Genomic DNA, 14,996 nt, shown 5'->3' with positions numbered 1-14,996 from the left:
TTTGTCTATTATATTCAGATCAAATTTAAATATGCATGACTCATTAAGTTTTGTGAAACCTTTTGAAAAACCATGCAACCCTAAAGACGTGGTATTCATCATAAGTGAACTTGCACATATTAGCCACAAGAAGCCTTCGTCAATTTCAGGGACCGACCTCCGACCAAAATTATATCAAATTACTTTTCTAAACATCCTAATGGTCGCGAATCATCAAGACACTTAGATAATTTAAACTGGTGATTTTCAAAAACCTGCATGCATATTATCACAAGCAACTTGAAAAGAAACTACATATTCTTGCTAAGGCTCGTGGCCTCACCCCTAGCAAAAAGGGAATTAGTTACGCATATTCATAATAAAAATCACAAAGTTCTTTATTGAAATAATAAAAGATCGAAAACACCTTGAATATAGAAGTTTGAAAGTCTCTACGCTTGACCAATTTCCTCTCTCAATATCGCACGGAGTAGAAGATGACATAAAATAAGGCTGGCCAAGCTTATTTATCCCATTAAAAATTAATTCCTCCTAATACAAGGTCTTCCAATCAAACTGGGAAACCAAATAATTAAAATAAAATAAGAAACATAATGCTCAATTAAATGGTAAAATTCGTCTAAAATCTGCACAGCCACGTTTTGGAGTTTTGGACCCATATCTGCTCCAAAACCGGCCCAAAATAGCTTAGATTTAAAGTTTGGAATATTCTGAACACTTCTCCAAAAGACCACAAACCCATCACAAGTTATCTTGGGCTCAAAAACTCACAATTAAGCCCAAAAAGTCACTTTCCAACACCGCGCACTACTTTTTTATTCCATTGCCAGAAAATAACCGTTTGGTAGAAAAATCTCGAATTCTGATACGAACACGCCAAGGGACACACGATTGTCTTCCAATTTGAATCACCTCAAAATTCATCCGTTTGATCACGTTTTGCTCCAGAGGAAGTCGAATGTCCTATATTGAAAATATAAAATAAAGTATCAAAATTCTACCAAAATAATTACCAAAATATACTAAAAATAAGGTAAAATATATGATGTGAAATTGAGTCATCAAACGGCAAGGGTGACGGCGTGCCAATTTGCTATATAGAGAGGTGGATAATGACACCTCAATTCAACATCATATACACCAAAAGAAAAAAGTTACAAGTTAGTCACGTTAAGTTTTCTTCAATAGAATAGACTACCAAGTAGTTTGATTATTCCAATTTTTATTCAAGAAATTGAGCGGTCATAATTGAATTTTAAAAATGCTATTTATTGAATCGAAAAAATACTATTTTTTTTTCTCTTTAACAATCCAATGGATGAAAAGGCAAACTGACTCGATTGATGTAGCTCTGATTCTTGTCATAGTAATGCAGTTATCAAATACGTACATGCATAGTTAATTACACTTCTTCGACTCAATTGAACTGTTTCGTTGCCTCAATAGTCACCGGAAAATTCTTGACGACCATTCACTTGAAACTAACACAATACTTGGCCCGCGAATGGGTCCGTATGTGTATCACATAGTCAAACTAACATAATTTTAAAAGGAAAACTAATGAAGAGGACTTGAAAACTTTGAGTTTTAATGATAAGGATAAAATAAAGGGTAAAGTGAATAGTACCAGGATTGACTTTTTAGTGTAAAAATGTGGTTTTTCGTTAAAGTGAACAGTACCGGGTGCTTTTCGTTAAAGTTTCCAATTTTAAACCAAAGTTAACGCAATGGACCATTGACTACACTTTGTTAAATTCAAGGACTAGAATTGACCGAATTTTAATTCGGTTACTAAATCTAAACTAAGGTTATAGCATAGGACCAAATGAAAAAGTTACTCTAAAAACTCTATAAAAATGGTTAAAAAAAGATCGAGTTGTGCACATTAGCGTGTGATGAAAGGCTAGTATTGTTTTACGACAACATTGAAAAGACATGAGAAAATTAAATAAGTGATGTCATTACTGTCTTGAGCATCAGATGAATACAAGACAACGTCTTATATGTTTAATAAGAAACAAAACACAATTAAAATAGTTAAAATTTAAATTAAACCTTGGAAGTAGATAGACGCATGTTTATTTAATCTTCAACTTGTACCAAAACAAGTTGTTGATTGGGGGATAATTAGATAATTATTTGACAAATACAACAGCCAAATTGTCCGGTTGGATAAGGAAGACAGACAACAGTTGTTGGAGGACGGCCAAACTCGGTGCATGGTCGGATGCAGTCTTCCTTGGTTTTGCATTGGACTTGAACCCATCAGGACATTCTCCACTTGGACCCTCACTCGGTCCTTGCTCTGATGTCTACATTTAGACACACACACCAAAAAACATGCGAAAACGAAAGTGTTTTAGTAAACGAGATAAAAACGATGTGCGAAAATCACAAAGAGAGATGTTTTACCGAAGCATTGAGCAAAGAGAACAAGAGAAAGCAAAAGAAGAGCGACCACGGCGAGCTTCAACTGACATTGCTATTGTATTATCTTATATCCCTTCTAAAAGAATTAAATTTACAATATTTGACAAAAATTCTGAAGGTAAACATGCGCTTATTTATACTGTAATTCGGATGATTACAATTAATAATATTACATGAAATAATGTAAATATTGATATGCATTTATCTCGTATTGACCATATAATTATCATTATTTATTTATTGTAGGTCGAAATTTAATCTGCACTAGTAACACATGCATTGAACCAGATATGTATTTGGCACTTTGTTGATGATAATTTTCTGCTATAAATAAATAAAATACATGCATTGAACCTGCAATTCACGTCAGGTTAAATGGAGCTGGGCTGCCATTAAAATGGGAAAGGGATCATATTCGGATCTTGAAATTTGATTCAACGGTTAAAATTAATAATATTAGCCGTTTGATCAAATTTCAAGGGTCCGGATTTGTTGATTGACAAGATTTGGTGGAAGAGATCCGGAGAGGATCCATTTCCATTAAAATGAATCTCCGTCCTACTCCAAATCCAATCCATTAAAACAAGTTCCAATTTTTGAATCACTCTCTATTTTCCAGTTACTTCTTACAGAAATAGGGAAATATAGTGGGAGTGGCAGCGGCAAGCCCGTCACTGAGCATTAACAACTTGGATTACAAGTTGCCCACAAAAACGTATTACAAGCAAGGAAACAAAACAACAAAATTTCCCACCCCTACAGTTACAAGCTGATAGGTATTTACTATTTACCTTACTATTACTATACAAATATAAATCAAAATCTCACCAAAACCTATGTACATACGCTTTTGAACTAATAAACACGTTAGAGCGGTAAGAGAGATTGTTGAGTGTGTCGAGAACACGGCCCACTGAAAAATTCCAACCTCTTATATTATTACACTTGATAAATTAGGTTGCGTTTGATAAACTAGGTTGTGTTACTGCCATACTGAAATTTTTCGAGCTTTAAGAATCTCCCAAGGACTCAGACGGTCAGCAGGCCCATGAAGTGCTTCACTCTCTGCTAAACCTGTTGTGGGCATAGATATCAATGATGCTACTTCAATCGAGTAATTAAACAGTTAACGAATACAAGATAAATATATGTATTGCAGCTTGGTTACAAGAGAGAGAGAGAACGAAACACATAAAAGAAAGGAACCCATGATGAGATAGAACGGAACAACCATGAAAGTATAGGTTTAATAACGAATTGATTTCTCATTAGATTCATTTCCACATAAAATTTCCGAATTCATGATGATTTCGACTCCAACTTCTTGACTCAATCTGTACTTCTTGAGTCAATCTGTTCTTCTGGAGTAGCTGATTCAATTCAAACAATACTGTTTGCTTATACAGTTATCTACTTCTTCACTCGCGCTATTTATAATGTCAAGCCAACCATGTAGTTTGGTAAATATGATAACACCACAAGAAGTTGCAACTTTATAAAACACAAAGATCCTACACTAGCCGGTGCAATTCCTAACCTCGGATGTGTAGTATAGCCTTTAAATTTGTCTATGAGTTCTTATATGTCATATTTACAAGATTCTCAACCACATACCTTGAATGAACTCATGGACTGGAGGGTCTTCCATGAACATGCTTCTCACTCTTTACATCCTTCGAGGCAATGTACAAACTAAAGAATCGCAAATCTTTCTAGATTACCTGAGCATGTCTCTGCTGTGTAATTTTGGCCCGCTCAAAGCTGGTGATATGCTGAACGTGTTACCGTTGCCATTGCCATAACTTGAAGGATGACCAAGAGGCATCGGCCTATCTGGAATCTGTGGCACCTCAATATCTCCCTCCAGCATTTTCAGGGCTTCCAAAATGGTAGGCCGTAAAGCCACCATTACGTGAGCACACAAAATGCCGACCAGCAAATATCTCTCCATTATGCTCTTTGGATTCGAATTCGCATTATCCCCATCTCTCACCAATGAGAAGTCTAAAGCTTGCTCAGCTTTTCCAGATTTCACAAATGACCATGCCCAATCTGTGATCAAAAAAGCACGAGGGGAACCTGAAGATGACAAATCAAGTGCTTTTCTCCCACACATAATCTCCAAAATAACCACTCCAAAGCTATAAACATCGCTCTTCTCAGTCAGCTGTCCATAAAGAGCATATTCAGGGGCTAAGTATCCATGAGTCCCTGCCACTCTAGTAGTGAGATGAGACTGGCCTTCCAAGCTCTGTTTTACAAGCCCAAAGTCTGCCACCCTCGCTCTCATATCGGCATCTAGTAGTATATTTGTAGCCTTAATATCTCTGTGATATATCGCAGGCTTCACTCCATAGTGAAGATAAGCTAAACCCTTGGCTACATCCAAGATTATGCTCTTTCTTTGAGGCCAAGTCAAGGGTCTCCTTTCAGTTCCGCTCTGACTACTAGGCTGAGAAATAAAGAGATGGTCATCTAGATTCCCATTCGGCATGTAATCGTAGACAAGGTATCTGTGACTTCCTTTCTCCTCGTAACTGTCTTCCCCCTCGACCACACAACAACCTCTAAGCGGGACAAGATTCCGGTGCTTCAAATTGCTAATAATCTCAACCTCATTGCAAAATTCAGCATCCCCTTGAAAATCAGATTCTATAACTTTCTTAACAGCAACCGTAGTCCCGTCCTGCAACACACCCTTGTAAACAACACCAAATCCACCTCGACCGATAAAATTCTTCTGCGAAAATTTGTTAGTAGCCTTCTCAAGGTCCTGAATTTTAAACCAAATTGAACCGGTGTTTGGTCTCACTCTAATCCTAGCATCTCGTTCATCCAAGTCAAAACCGGATTCCATTCGAGACCCTATAATCCTTTTGTTCCTCCACCTCCTATCATACCAAAAGTACAACCCCAACAAACTAAACATGACAAACACCGCAACCCCAGCGCCAGTGAGGCCGAAAACAAGGGCAGTATTGCTCTTTTTCGACGATGGCGCATTGGAAGAAGACAACCCAAATATACAGTTCACAACACCATTGCTCTCAGGGCCAAACTCATTGACAATACCAGCAGCATAAAGAATAGTAAAGTACCAACAGTCTTTAGTGTGAGAAGAGTTACCATCGGCGGCAATCAACATCTTCTGAATGGCAAAGCCGGCGTCGACACAGCCCCCGCAGAGGGAGAGATCGGCGAGGTCAGGGCGGCAGGCGGAGTCGAGGACGGTGGAGTTGCCGAGCTTGGAGACCCAATCACTGGTGGACTGAATGTTGGCGCAGATGTTGGGGGAGATGACAAACTGGAGAGGGTCAAAGCAGTAGGAGACAAGATTGGGAGAGAGGGAGAGGGAGGAGAGCTTGGACTGGAAGTTTTGGAGGCAGGAAATGGAGGTGGGGAGGTTGGGGAGTTGGAAGAGGGAGGTTTCTTTGAGGTGTTGGGCGAGGGAGATCCCGAAGAGGGACAAAAGGGTTTGGCAGCAGGGGATCTTGGTGAGGTCCTCCGACTCCATTTGTGTGGTTTTGGAAGGAGGTTGGAAGTTTTTGCAGGTGGAGGAGTTGAAGGGGATTCTTAGGACATAGCTCAGATCCATTGGGCACGCTGCTGTTGTTGTTATATTTGTTCTGGGAGGAGGAGCTGGTGCTGGTGCTTCAGCTGCTGTCGATGGAGATAAGGTAGAGAGAGAAAGTAGAGAGAGAAACAACCAAAACCCAACTGCAAGTTTCATCATCTCTTCTCTTTGTCTGTTCTAAATTTCCAAATTTCTAAATTCCTAAACTTCAGATTGTGGGTTGTGTTTGATTTTGGAAAAGAAAAGCTGTGCATCTAGTTGTAGAGAGAGAGAGAGAGAGAGAGAGAGAGAGAGAGAGAGAAAGGAACTGACTTTCCTGTGCTGAGTTCGAGTTCTGAGTTAGGTTGATCTTTCACTCCTCCTCTGAGTTTCAGAGATGAGCTTTAGGATTGGTTAGTCAAACCTCCTCTGTTTCTTTTCTTCTGGCTGCCGGGATGGTTGGTGCCACAGGAACTGTCAAAGGGCGCGTGGCCTAAACGGCCTTTTTTGTTGACAAGATTAGATTATGATGTGCATGAACGTCAGAGGAACGTGTTGGACTTACGCTAGATCCGGCAATTGTATTAATTAATTATTAATTTGTGATTTAGAATCGGACGACGCTCATTTTTCTTACGCACATTTTTGGACCAAGAATGTCCGCCCTCTCATTTTTCATCCCCTTCCCATCCTTTTTTATTTTTTTATCATTGATTTCATGTTGAGTTAATTTGATGCTCTAGATTTTACCAACTCACATATTTTCACTCTCCTTTCTTCCTCTTGCTTCTGCTACTGCATTCACAATCCATGGCTCCTGTCACCTATCTCTCCCACTTGTCACGAGGGACAAGAATTGTCTGCCTTTCACTTTGATGTCCTTTTCATGTTTTTCTGTTTGTGTGGTCACGGTTAAGTCACGTCAATATTTTATATTATTATTTATTTTTATCTTATTATATTTATAAAAAAAATATAAAATATTAACGTGGCTTAACCGTGACCACACAAAACATGAGGGACAGAAAGGGCACCAAAAGTGGAAGGCAGAGAATCCGGATCCCTTGTCATAAGCCCCAGAAGCGTCATTTCGAATGGGGTGGCTTTAGAATCTTTAAAGTTGAAAGCTTTCAGTCCACAGTTTTTGCTACTTAAACCCCCCAAATCGCACAATCTAAATCCACCCAGAGCTTCCACCAATGGCGCCGACAACGGAAGCATTGAACCCAGCAAACCCACTCGCGGCAGGAAAAAGGGCACCCCTTCTTCTTCTTCGGAAGCACCGAAAAAACCCAGGCGTTCGAAGAAATCCGAGGTCGTAAACGGCGCCGTCGAACCCCAACCCGAAAACCCGAATTCGGAACTCGAGGATTACGACGACGGCATAGATTTCCCGTACGATTACCCGCCTCTGGTTTGCTGCTTCGGCGCCGCGCAGAATGAGTTTGTACCGACGGTCCGGGTCTCCGACAACCGGATGCACCCGGATATCTACTCGCAGTGGAAGATGCTTCAGTGGGACCCGCCAGATGCACCGGGATAGCCATTGAATGACGTTTCTTGGTCTGTGAATGTAGCAGCAGAAGCGAAGAGGAAGAAAGGAGAGTGAAAATGTGTGAGGCGGTAAAATCTGGAGCATTAAATTAGCTCAACATGAAATCAAAAGCTAGAAAAATAGAAGGGGATGGAAGGGGATGAAAAATGGGAGAGAGAATCTTGATCCCACATTTGTATATCGATTTTGTAGGACCTCCTCTATTGAACTGTCTATATTTTAATTGATCATTTATAGATTATTCATACAAAAAACTAAAATAATTAAGAAATTCATTATAAGTGAAGAAAATGGACAAATAGTTTTACAATAAGGGGTGTGATATCCACATATCATTTTTTTATATCTCACACATTCTTCTAATTTTCGACCGTCGGATTGAATGAATTAAAGAAGATCAACGAACAGAAATTAATAAAGGACGCGTGAGAAGTAAAATGGGGTGTGTGGATAGCACATCCTTACAATAAAACACTAAAATGACTATCATTTAGTCTACAGTCATAAGATTTGGAATTTGAGTGATTTTTTATAAACATGATCTTTGAAGGAAGACCCCATGATAGATAGTTTGGATTGTTGAAATATATTACAAAGTATGCCCTGCAAAATGAGTGTCAAAACATGTGTCCCTCGATCCTCACCCGTTATTTAAAGTTTAGATTTTACCTCCGATCAAGCCCTAATTAGCTGGTAATTCAATATGGTGCTAATCTCTCGTTTGAGCTCGCTTTACAAATTAAATATCATCATCATAAGTGTTTGTTTTTGAGGTCTTCATTCATACATCTTTTTTGCAAAAAATCACTCAAGTCAGAAATCGTTTAGCGTTTTAACTATAAATTTGAATATTTCATGATTAATCCGAAAAAAAAAGGGTGATTGCCTATCCTTCAGGTCACGGTTAGATAACTAAATGTATTCTGGTTTCAATGAAATTTTGCAGAATGATAACCTAACAAATAGTTGGTTCATATTATGAAAAAATATTGTCAAGGGGAATAGACAAATGATTAATGCCTTGTTAAGTTGCTAACTGATATCGCTTAAGCACTCACATCTCCTATTAATTAAAAAAAAAAGTAGGGAGACAATTTTTTAGGCCACGATTGTAGATCATATGATGTGTCTCTAATAAAAAATAAACTCGTTAATCATGTATTTAAGTAATAATCTAATATTTCCTTTCCCCTCTTTCTTACAAAACCCTAAATATATAAACTCCATATCCACCGGCCCGTTGGTCCGGCTTAAGGCCATTGGCAACCCCGCTCTCCATTTTTCTAGTATTCCTCCTTTATCTTCTCATGGATTGTTGCTTCTCAATTTTTTTGTCTTAGTATCTCGCCAATAAGTGTCTCCTTGGTGAGGTTATGTGTGAATCTTTCTTCATAAGTATTTAATTTTGTATTCATGTGATACCAAATCATTTGGTTCCACTTTGTTGGAATTAGTATCTTTGTCAATGGTGTTACTTGTAAAATTCATGGTGATATGGACACTAGTTGGTTCGCTGTTGTTTCCTCTTTGGAGTCAGAGATGTTAGTTGTTAAAGAGTGTTGATTCGTTATATTAAGACTTTGTGCGTAGAAGTTTTCTTAAAAAAAAAAAGGGAGTTTATCTAGCTTTGGAGTGCCATCTCAATTTTCTGAGTTTGGGAGTGGATCATTTCAAGACTTGGATGTGTTTCTTTGCTTATTATTGGGCATGTCTCGCCCTCAAATCCACCAGTACGATGATAATTAGATTGGCCAAGTTGACCTTTTATTTTATGTTAAAGTTTCATTGGATTAACTATTATCTCGAATGTCCTCCTTGATATTTGTAATGATTCTTAAAGTATAATAAAACCGCTATCGTTTCATCTAAAAAAATTAGTAATCATCAACAATCACAGTATATATTCTTTACAAAATATAATTTTAATAAATTGTCTTGTGTCTAGCATTACCCAAAAAACACACACTGGCAGATTGGCTACCTTTTCTAGTAACTTCTTGTTATAACCATCTTCACATTAAAATAAAGAAAACCAAACTAACGAAAAGGAGGATAAAACATGAATTACATATGCCTTTAAATATAATATAATATCAATTAGTCCACAGTTGCCAATTAGCTACGGTAACGTGTCCGTCCCTATCCAAAAATTGGACTAATTTATAATACCAACTTGTACAATAAAAAACAAATTTATTAAAAGTAAACAACTAATTAGAATTAATTAGAAAAAAAAAATCAACATAGTTTACAATAATTACACGTGTATTGAAGGAGGCTGCTTGGACGGATCTACCCCTCTCACACACGGGATAATGATAAGCATGATTGAACACACATTTCAAAACATATATCGAAGTACTTAAAAAAAAAAAAACATATATGTATGGCCGCGAGCTTGCAATGGTACCTCTTGTAAATGAACGAATATCCTTTCTGGATTCTCTTTGTAAGGATTATAAAGATTCTTAAATTGTGTCTGTTCATCATACATTATACGGTCAAAAATTATTTTAAATATTTTTATTTAAAATTAAATATGAACATTATCTAATGAAAACTGATCGTACGATGTACGATGAACAAACATAATTTGAGGATATCCGGAATCCTCACAAAGAGGATCCGAAAAGGATCCTCATTCCTTATGAACAACCAAAGTCCAAAGGGCTCTTAATGACGTCCATAAATACGTATACTCAAATCAAACAACTAATTGACTTAATAAACCAGATAATAGTTTATAAATCAACATATCAAAGAACACCACACACATCTCTATGAGTTATCATCGTGTTCAAACTTATCAGGTATAGAAGGATATGGTTTTTCACCATGTGACGTCACAGAAATCACCTATCTTTTCTTTGTTTAAATGACATAATCGGTTTTCGACACTTGTGTAGAATTCGTTTCGGAACAAGATATCAAACTCTAAAAGAAAGTGATTTGACTAAGCCAGGCAATGAGTCATTCGTAACTAGATATCAAACTCTACTTAAATATTATATGTCATCATTATTCAAGTGAGTCAAATTAAGACTTTCTAGTTAGAAAGGAATATGTATGCCCCACTAAACAAAGAAAAATTAAATCCATGTTTTTAATAGGGGATTTGAATATTCTAAATCATATAAATTGCTTGTATTAAAAAAATAATTTTTTAAATTAATGATACTTATACAGTGGAATATGTTGATGCTGGACTCTATACAAGCGCGTGGAAAATGAATTTGCCGGCTTTGGATAGAATAGGATAGAACGGTTAAAGAGAAAAAGTCTGCATGCTGCATGTAGCAATGCCATATTATAATATACACCGGTGTGGTAGCAAAATCTCATCGTCTTCAGTTTTGATGAATTTGTACTTATAAAATAATTAACGGTCAATAGATTTGGTGAAAGACCAAAGCTTCACGCTCCCACGAGGGGGATTTGGCCAATGGTCCGATGCTTAAGTTAGTAACTCTGAAAAAAGTGAGTGTTTAGGGTTTGTATGGGTAGTATTTTACCAAAATTTGATAGAGATTGACATATTTATAGGAGGATTAGCCGGCCATAGTGTTAGAGTTTTGCCCTACATATGACTGTTTCATATTGGCCAAGATGTGTCATCCATTAGATGAATAAGAAAAGGATATTCTCAAGATATAGATTAGGAGATAATATATCGGGAAGAGGATGAAAGGATCCATGATTGATTGTGATGGGGATAATATCTAGGGTTCCTATTAAGTTAATTAGGAACCTTTTCGAGCCTAAAAATATCGTGAAATGTCCACGATCACGTTGGAGCAACAGAGCTCCTCGCGGGAGCTTGGAAATTCTCACGATTCCAACGTCCTTTCTTCGAACAAAGGGTATGGTTAGGCTCGCGAGCTTGCAAGGAACTCGAATGTGGTCTCCAATAGCTGGATTTGTGCTAGATGAGGATGGTTGGGTGTATGGGTGTATGGGTGTATGGGTGTACGGACGGTACGGATGAGAGAGACTTCGAGAAGGATGAGGGAGAGGAAGAAAGGTTACGTGTGGGTGTGGGTGTGTGTGTGTGTGTGATTGAGTTACGGGATTGGCCGAAGAAAAATATCAAGGGCTTCCCATTGGGCAGCCGTGTGAGGGAAAAAGGAGAGAGGGAGAACCCAAGTGGCCCAAAACTTAATTAAATCCAATCCTGATTGGGGTCCAAGAAAACAGGAATAATTGCAATTGATCTAAGTTTTATTTTCCTACTTGATCCAATTGTATTCTAACGTTCCTAACTTTTTCATTACGAACCCAATTCAACCCTAATTCGTGTCCACTCGCTCGTGACGACGAATACAATTTAATTACATCAGCGAGAAAAATAATTTAGCACTCTATACGTACATCCACGTCACTAAGCCTCGAGGGCATAACCATCATTTTACATACATTCGGGGAGAAAATATTTGTTTTTATTCGGGACGGGTCGTCACATGAGCCCACTCTCTCCTCCTTAATATAGATAATATCGTTTGTTCAAAAAAAAAAAATCAAATTATATTATATTATATATATGTATATATATTAGACATGATATTGTAATGAGATGAAACATATCTAAATCTGCAAGCAGCCCTTACCACATTGATGGAAAAAAATTGTGCTTTTGCTTTCTGGCGTGGGTTTGAACCCCGTCAGCTTCCTAATCTAACATTTAGCCACTAACGCTATTGCCTTATAAAAAAACATATTTAATCCTACTAGATAAAGGATATATCTAATACTTAAAGGTTGGGATGATTCATGCCTGTATTCCACACGACACATTTTGAATTTAATTCTTGGCGTTGGTGAATTACATGATAATGACCAAAGGGAAGTTGAAATACCTCTGTGAATCTTTCTGACCTCTAAAAGATAGACTATTGTGATGAAACCCCGCTAATCTCTTTTTACAAACAAACATAAAAATACATGACTGGTCTGTAGAAAGGGTGATGAAAGTACATAAAATAGTGAGGTTTACTCGGAAATAACCTAAAAATAGAAGGTTTTCAGTGTAAATGTAAATAATAAAAAACGACACTACTTCATGCATGTCACAAAAACAAACACACTTTTGCCCCATCTCACCAAAGAAACAACACTAATATTTTGCCTCACAAAAGCTCCCAAGGAAACGCTTCTTCATCTTTGGATCCCCAGCCACTATCTTCCGATATCGATCGATCTACCTCCCTCCTCCGCCCTCCTCCTCCCTCCTCCCCCTCTCCTGTATGGGGGATCATCCACGTTGAGCGTCAACATCGGATCTCTACAACATGCTCGGAATATCGAATATCTGCAAAGGATACAAATCCTTTGTTATGAAATTGGCCCCCAACCATAAGCACGGAGACTCAAAGTTTGCAGACAATCATGACACCACCAAGGTAACATGCACACATTCATAATCCCTAATCATTAATCGTGCAATTAACACATGATTTACGAATGCGGAATTACGTTTGTTAAATTTAACGACATGTGTTACATATTTGATGATTGCCTTTATAAATCTATATATTAATTGACAATGTTTTCGTGATTTATATATCAAATTTACATGTATCATGATCTTGAAATTTTTTCTAGCTCGTTCCTGATGTAAATCTATGCTTAATTTGCATATTGTTTGTGATCCGAGGAGCAGGACGATGAAAATTTTACGATTAGTTACCCAACAACACCGGTAGGCGGGTTCGATAATCAACGAAGTATTGATGATAACTTCTTGCGCCGAAGTCTTTCAAGGACCTCGAGTAGAAGATGTAAGACACCGACACCGAGGAGCTTCTCAAGAAGTGCAAGCCGGAGCACCACTCCGACACCCTCGTCGTTGTCAAGAAATATGAGTCGAAGGAATGCCATGGAGACCGAAATTTCTGCTTCAGTTTCGAGAAATATGGGTCGAAGGAGCACTTCAGAGATGGAAATTCCTTCCCTTCTATCAAGAAATATGAGCCGGAGGCACCCTTTTGAGACTGAAATACATTCTCCATCACCCACCACAGCTTCAGCACCAGCCTCTCCAGCACCCGCTTCTCCATCACCCGCCTCTCCATCTCCAACCTCTCAAACGTCTAATGGCAGTAAATCAGGCACGTCTGATCAACCGGAGTCTTTATCAAGAAGTGTGAGCAAGAGGAGCACAACCCCGATTGTCTTCTCTCGGACAACTGCGAGAAAGAAACCTCGTCCGATTGAGAAGAAGCTTGCATTCACACTTGAAGAGTTGTGTCACGGATGCGTAAAGAAGATCAAGATCACAAGAGAAGTCATCAACAATGCTGGGTTTGTCACTAACATTGCTGACAATTTCTTACGTAATTAAGCAGCCTCTGTGTGTGTGTATATATAATGATGTGTATATGTGTATATATATAATGTGTGTATTTGTATATATATATATATATAATGTGTGTGTGTGTGTGTATCTACAGGATCATTGTCCAAGAAGAGGAAACACTGAAAATAAACGTGCAGCCGGGATGGAGGAAAGGAACGAAGATTACATTTGAAGCGAAAGGCGATGAGAAACCAGGTTACCTCCCAGCTGACATACTCTTCTTGATAGATGAAAAGAGGCACCATCTGTTCAAGAGATCAGGCCGCGATGATTTGGAAATCGCTGTTGAGATCCCTCTGGCAGATGCACTGGGAGGCTGCTCATTTCCAGTTCCTCTGCTAGGAGGAGACAAAATGACAATTTCATTCGATGACATCATATATCATGGCTATGTAAAGGTCATTCCAGGACAAGGAATGCCAAAGCTTAAAGACCCAACAGCGAGAGGCGACCTCCGCATCACATGTCTTGTAAAATTTCCGACACATGTGAGCGACGAGAAACGAGCAGAAGCAGTTGAAATTCTACAAGATTGTTCTTATGATTAACAGTTCAAATATCTCTTCATCACTTCTGACTTATGTGCAGAGGAGCCAACTAGCATTGTTCTCTTTCGATCTTTTCTCTACGGGACGAAAAGAAGAAAAAATACTCACACTTGTTGAATTTCTAATTGCATTGCATCTAGCCATGTACATAGCTCTCCAGTGGACCTATATAATGTGAGAACATACATATATAAATTCCTCTGAGAATTTTGTAAAAGATAGTGTTCGTAATGTATTTGTGCCAATCTTAGCAATCTTTCCTCGAGTTTGTTATTTTTCCGATACAGCGGTTAAGCTTCCAATTAGTTATCTTTCCTACAGAACCACTACGTACTAAATCCTAAACTCCACATGCTTTACCCTAATCTTCCAACTAAATCCAAATGTTTTATGGATAGAAGCACAATTAGTACAACAATGTGAATATGGCTGGTAACATCAGATGGACTTGATGTGTTCAATACGAAAAGCCTAGATTACGGCACTGAAAATCTTAAGACTCTAGCCAAACAACGGTGAAAGTAAGCGGGCCATTTACACAAAACAAAACGAATTAAG

The 14,996-nt window shown here is 38.1% G+C and overlaps 2 protein-coding genes across 5 annotated transcripts; one reads left to right on the top strand and one right to left on the bottom strand.

The window, feature by feature from the left end:
* Positions 1 to 2,049: 2,049 nt before the first annotated feature.
* LOC103402522 (probable receptor-like protein kinase At1g11050) lies at positions 2,050 to 6,516 on the bottom strand. Of its 4 annotated transcripts, none has more exons than XM_070813832.1 (3): positions 4,045 to 6,516; positions 3,185 to 3,504; positions 2,050 to 2,292 (listed from the first exon to the last, which is right to left on the bottom strand). In XM_070813832.1, the coding sequence occupies exon 1, from the start codon at positions 6,161 to 6,163 to the stop codon at positions 4,148 to 4,150; it is 2,016 nt and encodes a 671-aa protein (XP_070669933.1). In that variant the 5' UTR covers positions 6,164 to 6,516; the 3' UTR covers positions 2,050 to 2,292; positions 3,185 to 3,504; positions 4,045 to 4,147. The 4 variants fall into 4 exon arrangements, with proteins under 4 accessions (XP_070669933.1, XP_070669932.1, XP_017178770.2 ...); XM_070813831.1 differs by having other exon boundaries at positions 4,152 to 6,515; XM_017323281.3 differs by lacking the exon at positions 2,050 to 2,292 and having other exon boundaries at positions 3,085 to 3,504.
* A 6,185-nt stretch (positions 6,517 to 12,701) lies between these two features.
* LOC103432340 (uncharacterized) lies at positions 12,702 to 14,688 on the top strand. The gene is made up of 3 exons (XM_029095224.2): positions 12,702 to 12,934; positions 13,195 to 13,835; positions 13,985 to 14,688. The coding sequence occupies exons 1-3, from the start codon at positions 12,824 to 12,826 to the stop codon at positions 14,436 to 14,438; spliced, it is 1,206 nt and encodes a 401-aa protein (XP_028951057.1). The 5' UTR covers positions 12,702 to 12,823; the 3' UTR covers positions 14,439 to 14,688.
* The last annotated feature ends 308 nt before the right edge of the window (positions 14,689 to 14,996 follow it).

This window comes from Malus domestica, chromosome 15 (genome assembly GCF_042453785.1).
Source record: "Malus domestica chromosome 15, GDT2T_hap1".
Classification (NCBI taxonomy): domain Eukaryota; kingdom Viridiplantae; phylum Streptophyta; class Magnoliopsida; order Rosales; family Rosaceae; genus Malus; species Malus domestica.
The sequence above is the reverse complement of the archived record's forward strand: the minus strand, read 5'-3'. Positions and strand labels throughout refer to the sequence as shown.